This window comes from Tupaia chinensis, unplaced genomic scaffold, assembly GCF_000334495.1.
Source record: "Tupaia chinensis unplaced genomic scaffold, TupChi_1.0 Scaffold000115_1, whole genome shotgun sequence".
NCBI classification, from domain to species: Eukaryota; Metazoa; Chordata; class Mammalia; order Scandentia; family Tupaiidae; genus Tupaia; species Tupaia belangeri.
The window spans coordinates 6,430,269-6,445,778 of record NW_006159579.1 but is presented as its reverse complement, the minus strand read 5'-3'; the positions used below and the strand labels follow the sequence as shown (position 1 = coordinate 6,445,778).

General features: G+C 49.1%; 1 protein-coding gene across 3 annotated transcripts in view; it reads right to left on the bottom strand.

Moving 5' to 3' along the window:
- The window catches only part of PPP1R16B (protein phosphatase 1 regulatory subunit 16B), a 123,137-nt gene that overhangs the window by 14,719 nt on the left and 92,908 nt on the right, over window positions 1–15,510 (bottom strand). For all 3 annotated transcript variants that reach the window (XM_006144135.3, XM_006144136.3, XM_014586155.2), the window contains 3 exons: window positions 10,287–10,357; window positions 5,783–5,928; window positions 1,198–1,301 (listed from right to left, as the gene is read on the bottom strand). In XM_006144135.3, coding sequence (XP_006144197.1) covers window positions 1,198–1,301; window positions 5,783–5,928; window positions 10,287–10,357 — 321 coding nt within the window. The remainder of the gene's footprint in view (window positions 1–1,197; window positions 1,302–5,782; window positions 5,929–10,286; window positions 10,358–15,510) is intronic.

Below are 15,510 nucleotides of genomic sequence, written 5' to 3'. Positions count from 1 at the left end.
TGTGCCCAAAATCCCAAGAGGAGAATGGAGGAGAAAGGATTGCAGCATGGCCATTTCCCCATGGAGTAATTTCTCACTTTCTAACTTTCCCTTTCTCTGTCTCTCCCTGGGAGAGCCTGTGTCCTATGGCAAAAAAAAAAAAAGGTTAGGTCAAGCCCTCTCAGATAGAAATCAGGAAAGGTCTACAAACTTAAAAGGAAAAAAAAAAATTAATCGTTTTTCTTTTTACCTTAAAATGAAGTTTGAATTGAACATTTCCTACCATTAGAATGTAAGCAAAACCCACAACAGCATTAGCAGTGCTTGTGACTTGGCACCAAAGGAAATTGTCGGTATTTTCCTGTCATGTTATTGTATTATCTAATGAATTAATAAAATTCCTACCTGACACATTAAAAAATATTTTGGTAGCTATGTCTTAATATAATCAGCTTCCTTTATAATCCTATGATTTTTCTAACCACATTTAAAAAGATTAGTCTGAGAAAGGATCCACCGATTCATCAGGTTGGTCCAAAAATTGTTCAGAGCCTCTGCAGAAGCTGAAGAGGAAAAACCTGGGTGCCAGGGAGCAAGGAGGCCAAATCAGCAGTTGGCACAGACATCTGGGGAGAAAGCCAAGGGTGAAGTGGGAGGGACCTCCGCTGCAGCTGAGGGTCTAGATTGAGACGTGTTTCCGAGGAGGGGCTTCAGAGGCATGCACTGGGGTGCCGGGTAGGCAGGTTTCTCGCTGCTACATCTGCTTCCTCTCTGAAGCTCATTTGTGAGCTGAGAACAGCCCACATCTTGTTTATCTGGGCCCCTGGCAGCCAGCGTGGTGCCTGGCGCAGAGCAGGCACCACAAATGTTCTTGATTTTTTATTATTTTTCCAAATGGGAATATGGCTTTATGGCGAATGTTTATTGAACTGAATTGTCATAGCTAACGAAGAGGAGACGAGGCCAGCTGAGGCTGCCGCGTGTGTGGGAGTCACAGATGAGAACAATCCCTCCTTTCTGCGCTGCACGTTTTCCAGGGTTCTTTTGTGTCTGCATCTTGTTGACCACACAGATAACGATAATACTGGGGACCCATCCCTTTTACTGAGTGCCAAGCAGGCGAGTACGTAGGTAGCTAATTTATTCACCTGCATTAGTTAAGGGACCCTCCCCCAACACCATGCCAGGTCCACTTCGCCCTACGCTGCCCTCCCTTACCCTGGTAAGCCATGCAGGTCTCGATGACATCCAGGGTGGGCTCATCCTCGCAGAGGTCGTATGGCATGTTCCCATCAGAGTTGACAGCAAGCAAGTCAGCCCCGCTGCAGAGAAAGGGCCAGGATGAGGGCCAGGAAGGTGTAGCTAGGGTTGGTCTGGCTGCCTGTGCCCTCTGGCCTCTCACCTACAGTCCCACTGCAGCCCCAGAGCTTACAACCCCACCAGGGTGTACGCCGGCATGGTGACGCCTGGCTCCACCCACCACTCTGCCCTGGAGCACAGCAGCTTGAGGATCCAGGGGCCCATGGTGGGAAAGGACCAAAGTTCCAGGAGAGCTCTCCCAGAAGAGCGAACTCTCCCTCAGTTTCCTAATCTGCTGAACTAGCAGGCAGGTACTTAGGGACAGATGCCAAAGTCCTTCCTGGTGACAATCACAAACATAATATCAACAGAGTAGCAGCAGCAGCAGCATCAGAAGCAGCAGCAGTACTCGCCAGGCACCGGCCTGGAACCAAGCCTGAACTCAGCCTTTACACACATCATCTTATGTAATCCTCCTCCTAACAGTCCTCTCGGGTTGGTACTGACGGCCCCATTTCAGGGGAAGCAAAGACTCAGATAGGCACCGACACTGTCCAAGATCACAAGTAGCTTGGATACATTCGGCTTAGGACTCAAATGTGGGTCTCTCCCATGTCAGCTCTTTTCACTGTCCACATTCTGTTTCAAGCTGCCTGAACGCAGAGACATCCTCTGTTATCTTCTTGGCATAACTGCCCTTTGAGCCAGTAGTCCCCGAGCCTGGCTCTGGGATGTCCTGCAGCAGAACCACCTGGGACCACTGAAATGAAATGGCTTTACTCTAGCCCTCCTAACAGAGTTCCTGGGGATGGGACTCAGGAATATGTGCTTTAAACCCATGCCCCAGGTGATTCTGGGAGAGAGAGCAGCACGATCCCCTCCACCAGATTGGGACCACTCCCTGTGTCCTCTGGACACTGTCACTAGTCAGGTCATGGCCACCTTGTGCTCCCAACAGACTTAGCCATGCCCAGGCTCTCATCAGAGGTGTAGACATGAGCTACCATCCAGTCCTTTGGCCTGACCTTCTGGAGACACTGCATGCTCTTGAGCAAGGGGCAACAGTACTGTCATCTCCATCACCCTCTTGAGAGCCACCCAATGGGCTCTCGATGCTCTGCCAAGACCTGCACCAAAGCTCACTCGCTCTCGGCCTCTCTTTCTGATTCCCTGCACTCGGATGCTCTGCTTGACCTCCAGGGACTCAGCCCACTGGTCTTGCTCTATCTCAGCTCTGGGACTGAAAGCACCTGATTTCCTGCCTGGCTCCCCAGGACTTCAGCATGCTTGTGTGCCCAGTGCCCAGTGCCCAGCACAGAGACTCGCCCAGCTCTGGCTCACACAAATTATCAGCAGGAGCCAACTGGAAAATACTTGAAATTAATGTGTGTTTATAGAATCCAAGAAGACTAGACATAATTTCAAAGTAGGAAAAGGCCCATGGAACAGTATAGGGAAACGGTCTTAGGGCCAGGTGGTGGCACAAGGGTAACGTATCTTGACCCACATGGGAAAGGCTGTGGGTTTTAGGGCAAGACCTCCCTGAGCATGGCATGCCTGTGATGCAGGCTGACTGAGAGGGTGGAGCAAGACAAAAAGACCCTGGCGAAGCTGCCTGTCTCTCCTCTCCTCCCTCTCTCTCAAAATAAATAAATAAACTTTTTTAAAAAAAGAAAAAAAGAAACAGCCTTATTTCTGGGAAAGACATTATTGAATGACCTCTTCATTTCTCCCACATAAAGCAAGGTCTATCCAAAAGGACATGTGGATAGGATTTGGGAGCAGGGACAAGGAAGTACACTTTCTTTTGTTGGTTTTTGCTTGTTTGTTTGTTTATAAATAACATGAGAAACACAAATGGCATCAACACATAGAGGAGAGAAATATAGACTCATGGGACCAGCAGTTGGCGTAATGGCTATGTCGCTAGACTCCCATGTAGTGAACCGTGGTTTGAGTCCCAGACCCAGTGGCTTAAACTCATGCCAGGCATGTGTGCGTGTGTGTCCAAGATCCCAAGAGGAGAATGGAGGAGAAGGGATTGCGGCATAGCTTCTGAGAGACAGAGAGACAGATGATTTCTGACACGTGATTTCTCACTTTCTGTCTGTCTGTCCTGATACCAAAGCCAGACAATAACACAAGAAAGTTATAGACCAATATCCCTTATGATCAACGATGCAAAACCCTCAACAAATACCAGAAAACCAAATTCATATTAAATGGGCCGAGTAAGAGTTATTCCTGAGATGCAAGGGTGGTTCAACATTAAAAAATCAGTCAGTATGGGACCAGCAGGTGGTGTGGTGGTTAAGGCGCTGGATGCTCCCACATGGCTGACCATGGTTCAAATCCTGGACATGGTGGCTTGCTTTCTCACCTTCTCTTTCTCTGGTTCTCACTGGTCAAATTTAAAATAAATGAATGAATAAAGTTAAATAAATAATTCCTTTTTTTTTTTTTAAAAAAATAAGTCAGTATAATATACCACAATAACAGAAATTAAGGGAGAAAAGGCACATGAGTATTTTAAGTGAAGCAGAAAAAGCATTTGACAAAATTCAAATCTCTTTCATGATTAAATAAATAAATAAATAAACAAATAAATAAATAAATAAATAAAACAAACCTCCACAAATTAGAAGCAGAAGGAAACTTCCTCGACATAACAAAAGTCACTTATGAAAAACCCATAGAAACCATGAGACTCGATGGGGGAAAAACTAAAGCTTTTCTTTTTCTAAGATTGTGAACAAGACAAAAATACCTGCTTTGCCACTTCTATTCAACATGGTACTAAAAGTTCTAGCCAGTGCAATTAGGCAAGAAGATGAAATAAAAGCTACCCAGACTGGAAAGGAAAAAGTAAAATGATCTCTATTCACCGATGATATGATCTCAGATGTAGAAAACACAAAAATTAAAATAAAAAACAAAACCTGTCAGAACTAATGAATGACTTAAGCAAAGCAGCAGGATACAAAATCAACACACAGGGCTGGCAGGCAGTATCGTGGTTAGGGAACCGGACTCCCTCATGGCGACTGCAGTTGAAGTCCTGGACCTGCTGCTTGCTGTCTTGCTTCCCCTCGCTCTCTCTCCCTATAACTCTCTCTGGTGAGTCCACATGCCCTATAACAAATTAAGTAATAATACTACTAATAATGAATAAATTTCTCTTTTTAAAAATCTGGAATATAAAACGTTATAGTCACTATGAAAAACAGAACAAAGTTTCCTTAAAAATTAAAAATAGAATTACCACATGACCCAGTGACTCCACTTCTGGACATATACCCAAAAGAATTAAAAGCAGGGTCTCAAAGAGATGTTTGTACACCCATATTCATAGCAGCATTATTCACAGTAGCTAAAACATGGACCCAACCCAAATGTCCATCAATGGATTAATGGGTAAGCAAAATGTGGTCTACACATACAATGGCATGTTATTAAGGCTGAAAAAAGAAGGACATTCTGGCCCAGTGTGGGGTGATGCTGCTACTCACAGGACGGGGCCACATGGGTGCATGCACCTGCAGTCCCAGCTACTTGGGAGGCTGATACAGGAGGTTCAAGATATTGAGAGACCCTGTCCAAAAAAAAAAGTAAGGAAATTCTGGCATGTGCTACAACATGGATGAACCTTGAAAACATTATGCTAAGTGAAATGCACCAGTTTCAAAAAGAAAAAATCCTGTATGATTCCACTTACATGAAGTACCTAGAGTAGTCAAATGCATGGAGATAGAAAGTAGAATGGTGGTTGCCATGAGCTGGGGTGGGGAGGGGAATAGGGAGTTAGTTTTTAATGGACACAGATGCTGGAAATGAATGGTAGTGATGACCACACAGCAATATGAAGGTACTTGATACTACTCAACTGCACACTTAAAAATGGCTAAGATGGAAATTTAAAAATATATTAATTTTATTTATTAATTATTATTATTATTATTGCTCTTTAACTTGACCAGAGAGAGAGAAAGGGAAAGTGAGAAAGCAAGCCACCAGGTCCAGGACTCGAACCATAGTCAGCTACGTCAAAGTCCAGCACCTTAACCCACCACACCACCTGATGATAAATTTTATATGTATTTCACCACATTTTTTAAAATGGGGGAGGCAGAAAATGAAGAGGGAGAGACAGAGTGAAGAGAGACAGAGTGGAAAAGACAGAGAGAGATCAAGAGTAAAAGAGAGACAGAGATTGAGTGAAAAAGGTAAAGATATTTAGACAGAGAAAAGGATAATCTGAAAGAAGAGGAGGAAAGCAGTAGAAACAGAGACAGAAATGGAGAAAGGATGCGGGGAGAAAGAAAATGATAAGTGCCAAGTAAGACAGAGAAAGAGTGACAAAGCAGAGAAAAAGGAAAGAGGGAGATGAAAGAAAGAGGTTAAAGGAAGGGAGGAGAAGGGAAGGACGGGGAGAGGGAATGAGCAAACGAGTGAACTGGGGAAAAAACAGAGGAGAGAGGAGACTTTGGTGGGGCGGGGCACGTACTACTGAACGAGGATCTTCACCAGGTTGATGTGGCCGCAGGTGGCTGCAGCATGCAGGGGTGTCCACAGCTCGTTGTCCTTGGCGTTGACGTTCGCACCGTGGGAAAGGAGCAGCTTGACAATCTCCTCAAAGTTGTCGATGCAGCACTGGGAGGGACACACGGACAAAGTCAGCTCCAGGCAGGGCCCCGGGCCCTGGTGGGACGTGCCATGTCCCCACAAGAAGCCATGAGAAGGTTAGTGCTTGGAGCCAGACTGCCTGAGTTCAAATTCGGCTCCATTACTTACACACAAGAATTATCGCCCATAACCTTGGTAAGCCACTTAACCTCTGAGCTTCAGTTTCCTTGTGAGTAAAAATAAAGTTAAAATATAGAAGATAAAAAATATATTAAGTGAGGCTGGCAGGTGGCCTGGTGGTTGAGGGTGCTGGACTTCCACATGGCTGACCGTGGTTTGAGTCCCGGACCTGGTAGCTTGCTTTCTCACTTTCCCTTATTTTTCCTTTCTGTCTCTCAAATTAAAATAAATAAATAATGATGATAATAAGCACAGTTAGATAAAAATAATTTAAAAAATATGTGTGTTTATACACACACACACATATATATGTGTGTGTATGTATGTGTCTGTCTCTCAAATTAAAATAAATAAATAATGATGATAATAAGCACAGTTAGATAAAAATAATTAAAAAAAATACGTGTGTTTATACACACACACATATATATATGTGTGTGTATGTATGTGTGTGTATGTAAGTGTGTGTGTGTATGTATATTAAGGGGGGCCAGCAGGAGGTGCAAGTGATTAAGGTACTGGACTCCCATATGGCTGATCACTGTTCTAGTCCCAGACCTGTTGGCTTGAAACTCATGCTGTGCGTGTATGTGTGTGTGCCCAAAAATCCCAAGAGGAGAACGGAGGAGAAGGGATTGCATGTGGCCATTCCCCTTGCAGGTGGTTTCTTTCTCTCTGTCTCTGGCAAGCACACACACTCTATAGACAAAATAAATAAATAAATGAAATTATATATATATATATGAGTGAAAACCACTTTGTCAGCTATAAAGGGCTTTTCAACTGTTGGTACAATGTGACAACATTTCTTTAAAGGTTTTTGTCATAGGGTGTGTATGTTTGCCAGAGAGAAACAGAGAGACAGTGAGAGAGAGTGTGAAATTACCTCCCAGGGGGGATAGCCATGCCAAAATTCCTTCTTTTCCATTCTCTTCTCAGAACTTCAGGCATGCACACACACGCACCTGGCATGATTTTCGAGCCACCATGTCTGGGACCTGAACCATGGTTGGTCATGTGGAGGTCTAGCAACTTAACTACCACACCACCTGTCAGCCCCATAATGGGACATGTTGAAAGTTTTAACTTTTTTAAACTCCAGAAGGTTTTCCCCAAACATTGTATGGAGAACTCTAACTTAGATATCCAGAAACTCCAAGCAGGACTTGGACTGATGCAGGGCTGGAGGTGAGGGGTGTGCCCTTCCCAGCAGAGGTCTCCAGGTGTGGCCCTAGAATGTAGTTTAAGATCTCTGACTTACGACTTCTCACAACCCAGGAACTCAGATCTTGCAGAAGCCTCAAGTAACAAGACGCCTTCCAAATTCCCAGCCCCAGGGAGGGTTCTGGGGTTCCTGACATAGGCCCTGGGAGGGGACAGCCACGTTTGGGCTCTTCCCTTTCCAGGGCAATGTCCACATGTGGGTCAGCCTGGAGAGGGAAGGGGGAGTGTCAGGAGGCTGCAGCCCCCAGAGAGAACACAGAGACATTGGAGCCCAGAGACTCCAGGAATAGGGAGGGAATGAAGGGCCCTAAGGGGACAAAGGGATCCCAAGCCAGGGCCATGAGGAGGAAATGGTGAGGACAGAGAAGGAAGCTGCAGGATGGTGACTTCCAAAAGGGACAGCAGAGGGCAGAGCAGGTCCTGTGTCGCACCCAGCCCCCAGGCCCTGGCTTGGTCCTCAGTGCGATGCACGCCTGAGTGAAGAGCTCGGTGGCAATGGCCCAGTTAAGAGAGGATGGTGGCTGGCCTACAGAGTGACTGTAGGGGTGAGGAGTGACCTGATGGCCCCGGTGGGTGTGAGCGTGGGTGCCTGCAGGATGGGTGGCACGCATCCTTCCCCCCATCTCCAGAGAGCCAGGGTTCAGCCACAGACCCGTGGGGAAGGAGCAGCTGCTTACTCAGATACTGCCTGAGACTGAGGGTCTCTGTGCGCCAGCCTTTCTGAGGTGGCTGGGTCAGAAGGCATCTCTCCAGACTCCTCAGGTGTGACTCCGGACAACAATACAACAGCACCGTGGGGCCAGCAGAGGGCGCCAAAGGCGCGATTTCTAAAAAGCGGAGGCCTTGAGAACCCTCTTAGAGGCTGTCAGTAAGAAATGGGTCTGGAGAGGCCCTGGGTCAGGGGACAGGAGTGGCAAACATCCTCTCCAAGAGACTGAAGGAAACGAGGGGTTACATGGAAGCATCAGGTCAAAGAGGCAGGAAAGGTGCACCCAGAATTTCAGTCGAAATTTTAGTCTTTTTTTTTTTTTTTTTTTTTAGGGTGTGTGCACTCTCCAGAGAGAGATGGCGAGAAACAGTAAGAGAGGCAAAGTGAGAAATCACCCCCAGGAGTGAGTGAGGAGAGGTGGCCATGCAATCAATCCCTTCTCCATTCTCCTCTTGGGATTTTGGGCATGCACGTACACATACCCAGTGTGATTTTCAAGCCACTGAGTCCAGGACTTCAACCAGGGTTGGCCATGTGGGAATCCAGCACCTCCATGCCACCTGCTGGCTCTCAATTTCAGTCTTTTACGGGGATGCTGCAGGTGGCGTCGGCTTGCACCTGGGAGACCTGGCCTGAGCCAGGGCAGGGCTGGGGGCTGGGCTGTGTCCACGGCTGCACGTCCCGGGGGGAGGTAGTGGTGAAGTGGGCAGCCTCCTCCTCTGCGTTCATCAGGGTGGGGAATGGCACCTGAGAGTCCTCCGCCTCTTCACTTCCCTGGGATCTACTGCCAGCTGTGAAGTCCATCTCCTAAACCGCTATCTCCACTGCCTAGGCTGAAGCTTTGTCACCTCTCCCTGCATTCCTGTTGATCCCCTGCCCACACCCTCAACCAGAAAGGGCTTCCTCATTAGTCAGTTAGGCTCCCAGTTTCTGAACCTCTGAAGGCTCCCTGTTGCCAAAAGAAGAAAAGCCACACCCCTTTGCCAGGTCTGTGACACCCGTCCTAATGTGCCCCAGTCTCCTCTGCTGCATCAGGAGCGGTCAGGACAGTAACAATGATAACAACAGCCCTGTGGGGCAGGAGGGGATGCCGAGAAGATCCAGGGAAGGAGCTGCACCGCTGAGGTTCATGGGAAGTACACAGCCAGTCTGTCCATCCCTTCCCTGAAGGGACCCTGTCCAGCCAGGGTTCCAGCCACCTGGCCTCCCACCATCCAGGGTACACTCAAGTCCATCTGCTCAGAAACTTGGGCCAGGGCACAGGGAGGCCTTGGTGTGTGTGCACCTCATGAATTCAGCACATCCGGGCACCTACTATCTGCCAGCATGGAGAAAGATGGGGACACACCAGCAAGCAAGAGGGCCAGCAGTGCCTCCATGCAGTTCGGAGTCTGGGTGGGAGGAGAGGCCAGTAGAGATGACCACTCTAATGGCTACGATGACAAATTACAAAGGACAGGGGTGCTCAGAAAAAGGACATGTGGTTGCAGCATGGCCCACAGCTGCCCGCATGAACTGGAGCCAAAAGGTGTACGCGCGCCGAGCACCACAGAAGTACAGTGTGCAGGAGCACGCATGTCCCAGGAACGGAAAGCTGGTGGTGGAGCCCGGAGAGCCAGGGCAGCGAAGGCAGGGCAGGGCCTTGTGTGGTGTGGCCAAGGTTCCTCGCGTAGGGGAAGCCACCAGAGAGCTTTAGTACCATGAGTGGATTTTTGGCTTGAGCATCCCTGTGGCTACTGCATGGAGAATCAAGGCAGAGAGAATCATGGCGGAGACACGGATACTGGGGACAGGGGAGGAGCTATGCACGTCCACTTTACAGGTGACAGCCAGAGTAGCCCACCGCAGGCAGGAAAAGGATACGTGTTCTCACAGCACAAAGCTCATGGCCAGTTACAATCGTGTGACCTCAGGCAGGTCACATCACCCCATCAATGGCCTTTGTCGCCAGGGCGAGGGGACGTCCTGGTGCATGTGAGTGTGCTTCAGAGACAGTCAGGCTCCAGATGAACTTGCTTCACTGGGCAGTGAGGATGCAATGAACAAAGACTTGCTGTCTTCCAAGCCTGCCCGTGCACGTGCACGTGCGCGTGTGGGTGTGTCTAACAGACGCTTTGTGTCTCCAAAGTAGACAAGAAACTTTCAAGTGGGCCAGCTGCCATTCCCCCTCCATCTCTCTTCCCTTAGGGTTCCAGGCAAGAAAGTGCAGAGGAAAGGGGCACCGCTCCAGGAAGCAGCAGGGAACTGGGGAACCCCAGCAAGCTGGCCTTACCTGGTGCAGGGCTGTGAGTCCATCCTCGTTGCACAAATCAGGGCTGACCTTATTCTTCAGGAAGTAGCGTACTGCAATAGGAAGGGACAAGGGTGAGCATCCCATCGCACACGGCATGTGCAGGCATGTGGGGGCCCAGGGAAGCCCCACTCTGCCCAGGTCCTGGCACTCCTGATAACGGCCCTACGATGTCAACTTTAACACCTGCCCCACTTTACGGACGAGGAAACTGAGGCACAGAACATAGGTCTTCCATCAGTGATTCCCAAGAGGCAGGCATTGCCTGCCGTATCGCAGAAAACAGGAAGAACTGATGACTACGGAGCTCGTTGCTTACGTAGCTAAGCAATCCACCTTCGCAGTCCAGAGGAAGCAGCCTAGCACTGCAAGCACGTACTTTCCATGCTAGCTTCACTGAAAGCTTTTACTCTGGAGTCCCATAGCCTGGGTTCAAAACTGGACCTCATTCTTACTGGCTTTTGCAACCTTTATCAAAACATGTCCTGGGGGACCAGCAGATGGCATAATGGTTACATCACCGGACTTCCACACGGTCAACCACAATTCGAGTCCTGGACCTGGTGACTTGAAACTCATGCCGGGTGTGTGTGTGTGTGTGTGTGTGTGTGTGTGTGTGTGCATGCCCAAAATCCCAAGAGGAGAATGGAGAAGGGATTGCGGTGTGGCCATTCTCCCTAGGGGAAGAGATTTCTTGCTTTCTGTCTCTCTATCTCTCTCTGTCTCTCTGGCAAACGCACCCGCCCTATAGCAAAAAATCTCTAAAAAAAACGCCTCATTTTTCTCATCTGTAAAATGGAATCACTGCGGTGAGCCATGTCAGGGGCTACACGCATGGCTGATGCGCAGTCTGAAATGAACTCTGGTCACACAGATGCACTTATTTTTATTAACACTGAGACCCCTGTGCCAGGTGATGACCCACCTAGGAGTATCAAAGGCTCCTGCTCTGTCCCTGCTGAGCCTCGGGGAGGGGACTGCAGTGACTATAACCATTCCCCAGCCCTAGCCGTGTGAGAGCGTATGCATGGGTGAGTACAGAGCTGGGGGTGAGGGAGACCGGTGAACTTCAATGATAGCCCAGCATTCCACTGGTTTTGGGTAACCCCTCCCCTTACCATTGTGACCCTCTTTCCTTCTCTTTTCTCTCCCCCATTAAGGCCCTAGTTCTCACCTCAAACCCAAGTACAAAGAGAAAGAAGAGCCAGACCCCAGCCCTGAGGGCTTTTGCCCAGCCACCACAACTGCGACCCCTGCCTCAGAAGGCCCATCTCTGGCCAGCCTATGGCTCTGACTCTCCCCGGGAGTGAGGCTTTCATGGGCCACCAGAAAGAGTGCACTGGTGTCCATGGTTTCCCTCTGGTCACCAGAGAAATGGCTCTGAGCCTGCTTGCCTGGCCTAAACAGGCCCCTTCCCCAAATCCTGCTCCTGAAGGATAGACCATGCAGCTAATGGGCAAGTGATCCTCTAGGCCAGAGGAGTGGCCAAGTGGTGGCTGTTTGCTGGGCAAGTAGATAAATGTGGACACACCAGCTGACCTGTGTGTGAGACCCTTGAATCATGATGAAGCCATGGTGGAGACCCAGGCCCTGTCAATAGGAGAAGCAAGTGGCCCAGGCCCCTTTGAGCCTCCCTCACCTAGTCTGGCTCCCTCAGAAGCACAAGCCAAAATCTACCTCCCCTGATACCGCTGTGGACGCTATCTCTCCACTATGGGCCATGCAGAGGGGCGGTTGATTTCCTCACTGATTTGCCTCTGCTATGGGGGAATGAACTCAAAGCAAACCATTGACAGTCAAGGAGAAAGTCATCTGTCCTTCAGGATGAAATAGCCAGTCAGCAACCCCAGGAGTGCCAGGTCTCAAGATGCTGATGGGCAAAGAGGGGTTATCCATGAGATCTCAGGAGCAGTGGGGAGGGGAGAACCCCTCAACTCCATCCTCTCAGCTCCCAGACCAGAGTCTCAGAGTGAACAGAGGACCCAGGTTAAGGAGAGATTGAGCTGCCATTCGGCAAGATGTGACCTCTCCAGCAGACCTGCCCAATGCTATCGAGGTAAGTTAGGTGTGACCGGACTCTGTCCAGTACGGGTCAAATCTGCTGGAGCTGTGCCATCCACCGGCTACAGCTGGCTATTGTAGTTATTCACATTTAAATTAACAGCCATTCAAAAATGCAGTTTCTAGGAGCCAGCAGGTGGCCTAGTGGATAGGGATGCTGGACTCCCACATGGCTGACCCCGGTTCGAGTCCCAGACCTGATGACTTGCTTTCTCACTTTCCCTTTCTCTTTCTTTGTCTCTGTCAAACTAAAAAAATAATAATGACAAATGAAATTAAGTAACTATTCTTTTACAAACAACACAAAAAAATGCAACTTCTCAGTCACTCTGGCCACACGTGCCTACCACATTGAAAAGTGCAGTAACGGAACATTTCCATCCTCTTAGAAGGTTCTATTGAACAGCACTGCTCTGGGCCATTTTAAAGGAGAATCAGTCCCACCATGAACTACTAATACCCTTCAGTGACTCGCCACTGGGGAGAAAGTTCGAAACTCTTCCTGTGGCAAACAGGGCTTTGCACGATGGGAGCGCTGACGACAGGCAGCCCACTTTGCACAACTCCAGGAGGTGCCTCGTGCACTGTGGTTATGAGACTGGCGCCCCTGGTGCTGCCTGGTGCACCCCTTGCTCAGCCGCACAGAGCGACCCTACCTGCCTACCTCTCCGGTTCATTTCTTTTTATCTTTTTGTTTTTTTTGTTTTTTTTTTGAGAGGTTTTCGCTATAGGGCGTATGCACTCGCCAGACAGACAGACAGACAGAGACAGAAAGCGAGAAATCACCCCCCCCAGGGGGGATGGTCACGCCGCAATCCCTTCTCCTCCATTCTCCTCTCAGGATCTTGGGCACGCATGCACATGCACCCGGCGTGAGTTTTAAGCCACCGGGTCTGGGATGCGAACCACGGTCGACTACATGGGAGTCCAGCGACATAGCCATTACGCTAACTGCTGGTTCCCTCCAGTTCATTTCTTAAACTCTATGCCTTCCATAACAGTCTCCTGTCGGCTATAGAGTCACCACACTTCCTCTGACCTCTGAGCTCGTGCTAGCCTGTGCTCACGGCCTGGAAGGCTCAGTCGTCCATCTCTCCATCCATCTCTAATACACACATGCACATGCAGACACGCACACACCTGCTTAGCCTTCTCACAACCACAATTCCATAGACAGTGGGAGTACTTGCAGGCTTCTGTCTGCCTGTCTGTTCACTAGGCACTAAGCCCCAGGAGGGCAGGACTGTGGCCTGGTCCTGACCACTCTGTCCCTAAGGATTGCATGTGCTAAGTCTTCAAGAACTCTTTCAGGACCCTGACCTAATTGGAGCCCCCAGCTCAGTCCAAAGATGCAGGCTCTCCATCTCTGAGCAAAACCGACCTCCCTCGAGTGCTGACCCGGGAAGACTAATGCCTGTAGTGAGCAGCTCTGTCCACAAGTCCCTCCCACGAAGCTGTGGGTACAGCCCAAGGGCTGTGTAAGGAGACTATGGCAAAGTCACTGATCACTGAGGCCTGTCCAAGGGCTAGTGGGAGCCCGGAGCCTGGCAGATGGCCTTTGGGAAGAGTATAAGCAGCCACTGTGTCCCAGTCCAGGAAGGGTTCGGAGAGGGTCTGCTTACATGAGGCCAGGGCTCGAATCCCATGGGGTGGGTGGTGGACTAGGCTTTCTGCCCAGGAGACTCTCTTCAAGGCAGAAATAAGCATGGGCTGCCAGAAGCAGGGTGTGCGCACAGTAATTACTGGGGTGCTCGCCTTGCTGCGCGGAAACCCACGCCATGTAATTACCCTGATGTCAGGCAGTTATTTTCAGTCCGAAAGGAGGGACCAATCATCCCCATCTCTCAGAAGTCCTTAATATTCATGAGTCTAGGCCCCTCGGCAGTTATGCTTCTGCTCTGGCTGGGAGTCTGGCTGTGGACCCAGCCCAGGGAGCAAAGTCCGGGCTGCACAGTGCGCAACCTGGCTAGTCTGCCTTTGGGGAAATGACTCTCCTCAAAATTTTTATTTACTTAGTAGAGGTTTTTGCCGTAGGGCACATGTGTTCACCAAGAAGAGAGAGAGAGAGACAATGAGAGGGAAAGTGAGATTCTCCCCTGCCTACCAGGAGATGGCCATGCTGCAATCCCTTCTCTATTCTCTTCCTGGGATCTTGGGCATGTATGCACATGTGCCCAGCATGAGTTTCAAGGCACTGGGTCCAGGACTCATACCATGGTCAGCCATGTGGGAGTCCAGTGATATAACTGCTAAGCCATCTGCTGGCCCCAAGAAAAATGACTCTTACATCAATAATGTCTCCTGGGACCAGCAGATTGCATAGCAGATTGCGTATCTCCCACATGACTGACCGCAGTTCAAGTCCTGGATCCAGTGGCTTCAAAATCATGCCAGGTACATGTGCATGTGTGCCCAAGATCCCGGGAAGAGGATGGAGAAGAAGGGATTGCAGTATGGCCTTCCCCCCACACGAGGGGAGTGTTTCCTCACTTTCCCACTCACTGTCTCTGTCTCTCTTTGTCTCCCGGGCAAGTGCACATGCCCTAAGGCAAAAATCTATGAAAAACAAATAATGAAATAAAACAGTGTCTTCTTCCTGAGCCTTTTCCTGTACACCCAGGTCAATACAGTACCACTTTCTTTTTTTTATGCTAGAGGGCACATGCGTTTGCCAGAGAGAGAGAGAACCGGGAATGATCACACCACACTGCCTTCTCTCTCTCGCTCTCTTCTTGGGATTTTGTGCATGCTTGTTTCTCAATCTCCCAGGTCTGAGACTTGAACCAGGCAGTCAACCATGTGAGATCCGACTGCCTTAACCACAGTCTGGCCCACAGAACCACTTTCTTTCATCATGATCATGTCTATGATTATTCCCCTTATGCTGAAGAGGAACAGAGAGTCATATATGGCAGCAGCCTGTTTGTGTAAATAAAGTTTTAGTGGAACACATCCACACTCATTCATTTACACATTGCCTATGACCGCTTCACCCTACAATGGCGGAGTTGAGTACTTACAAGGAAATGTATGCCCCATACAACCTAAAATATTTACTATCTGGCCTTTTTTTTTGGAGAGGCTTTTTTTTTTTTTTTTTTTTTTTTTTTTTTTTTTTTAAGGGGGGGGTGCTTTTTAGACAAAC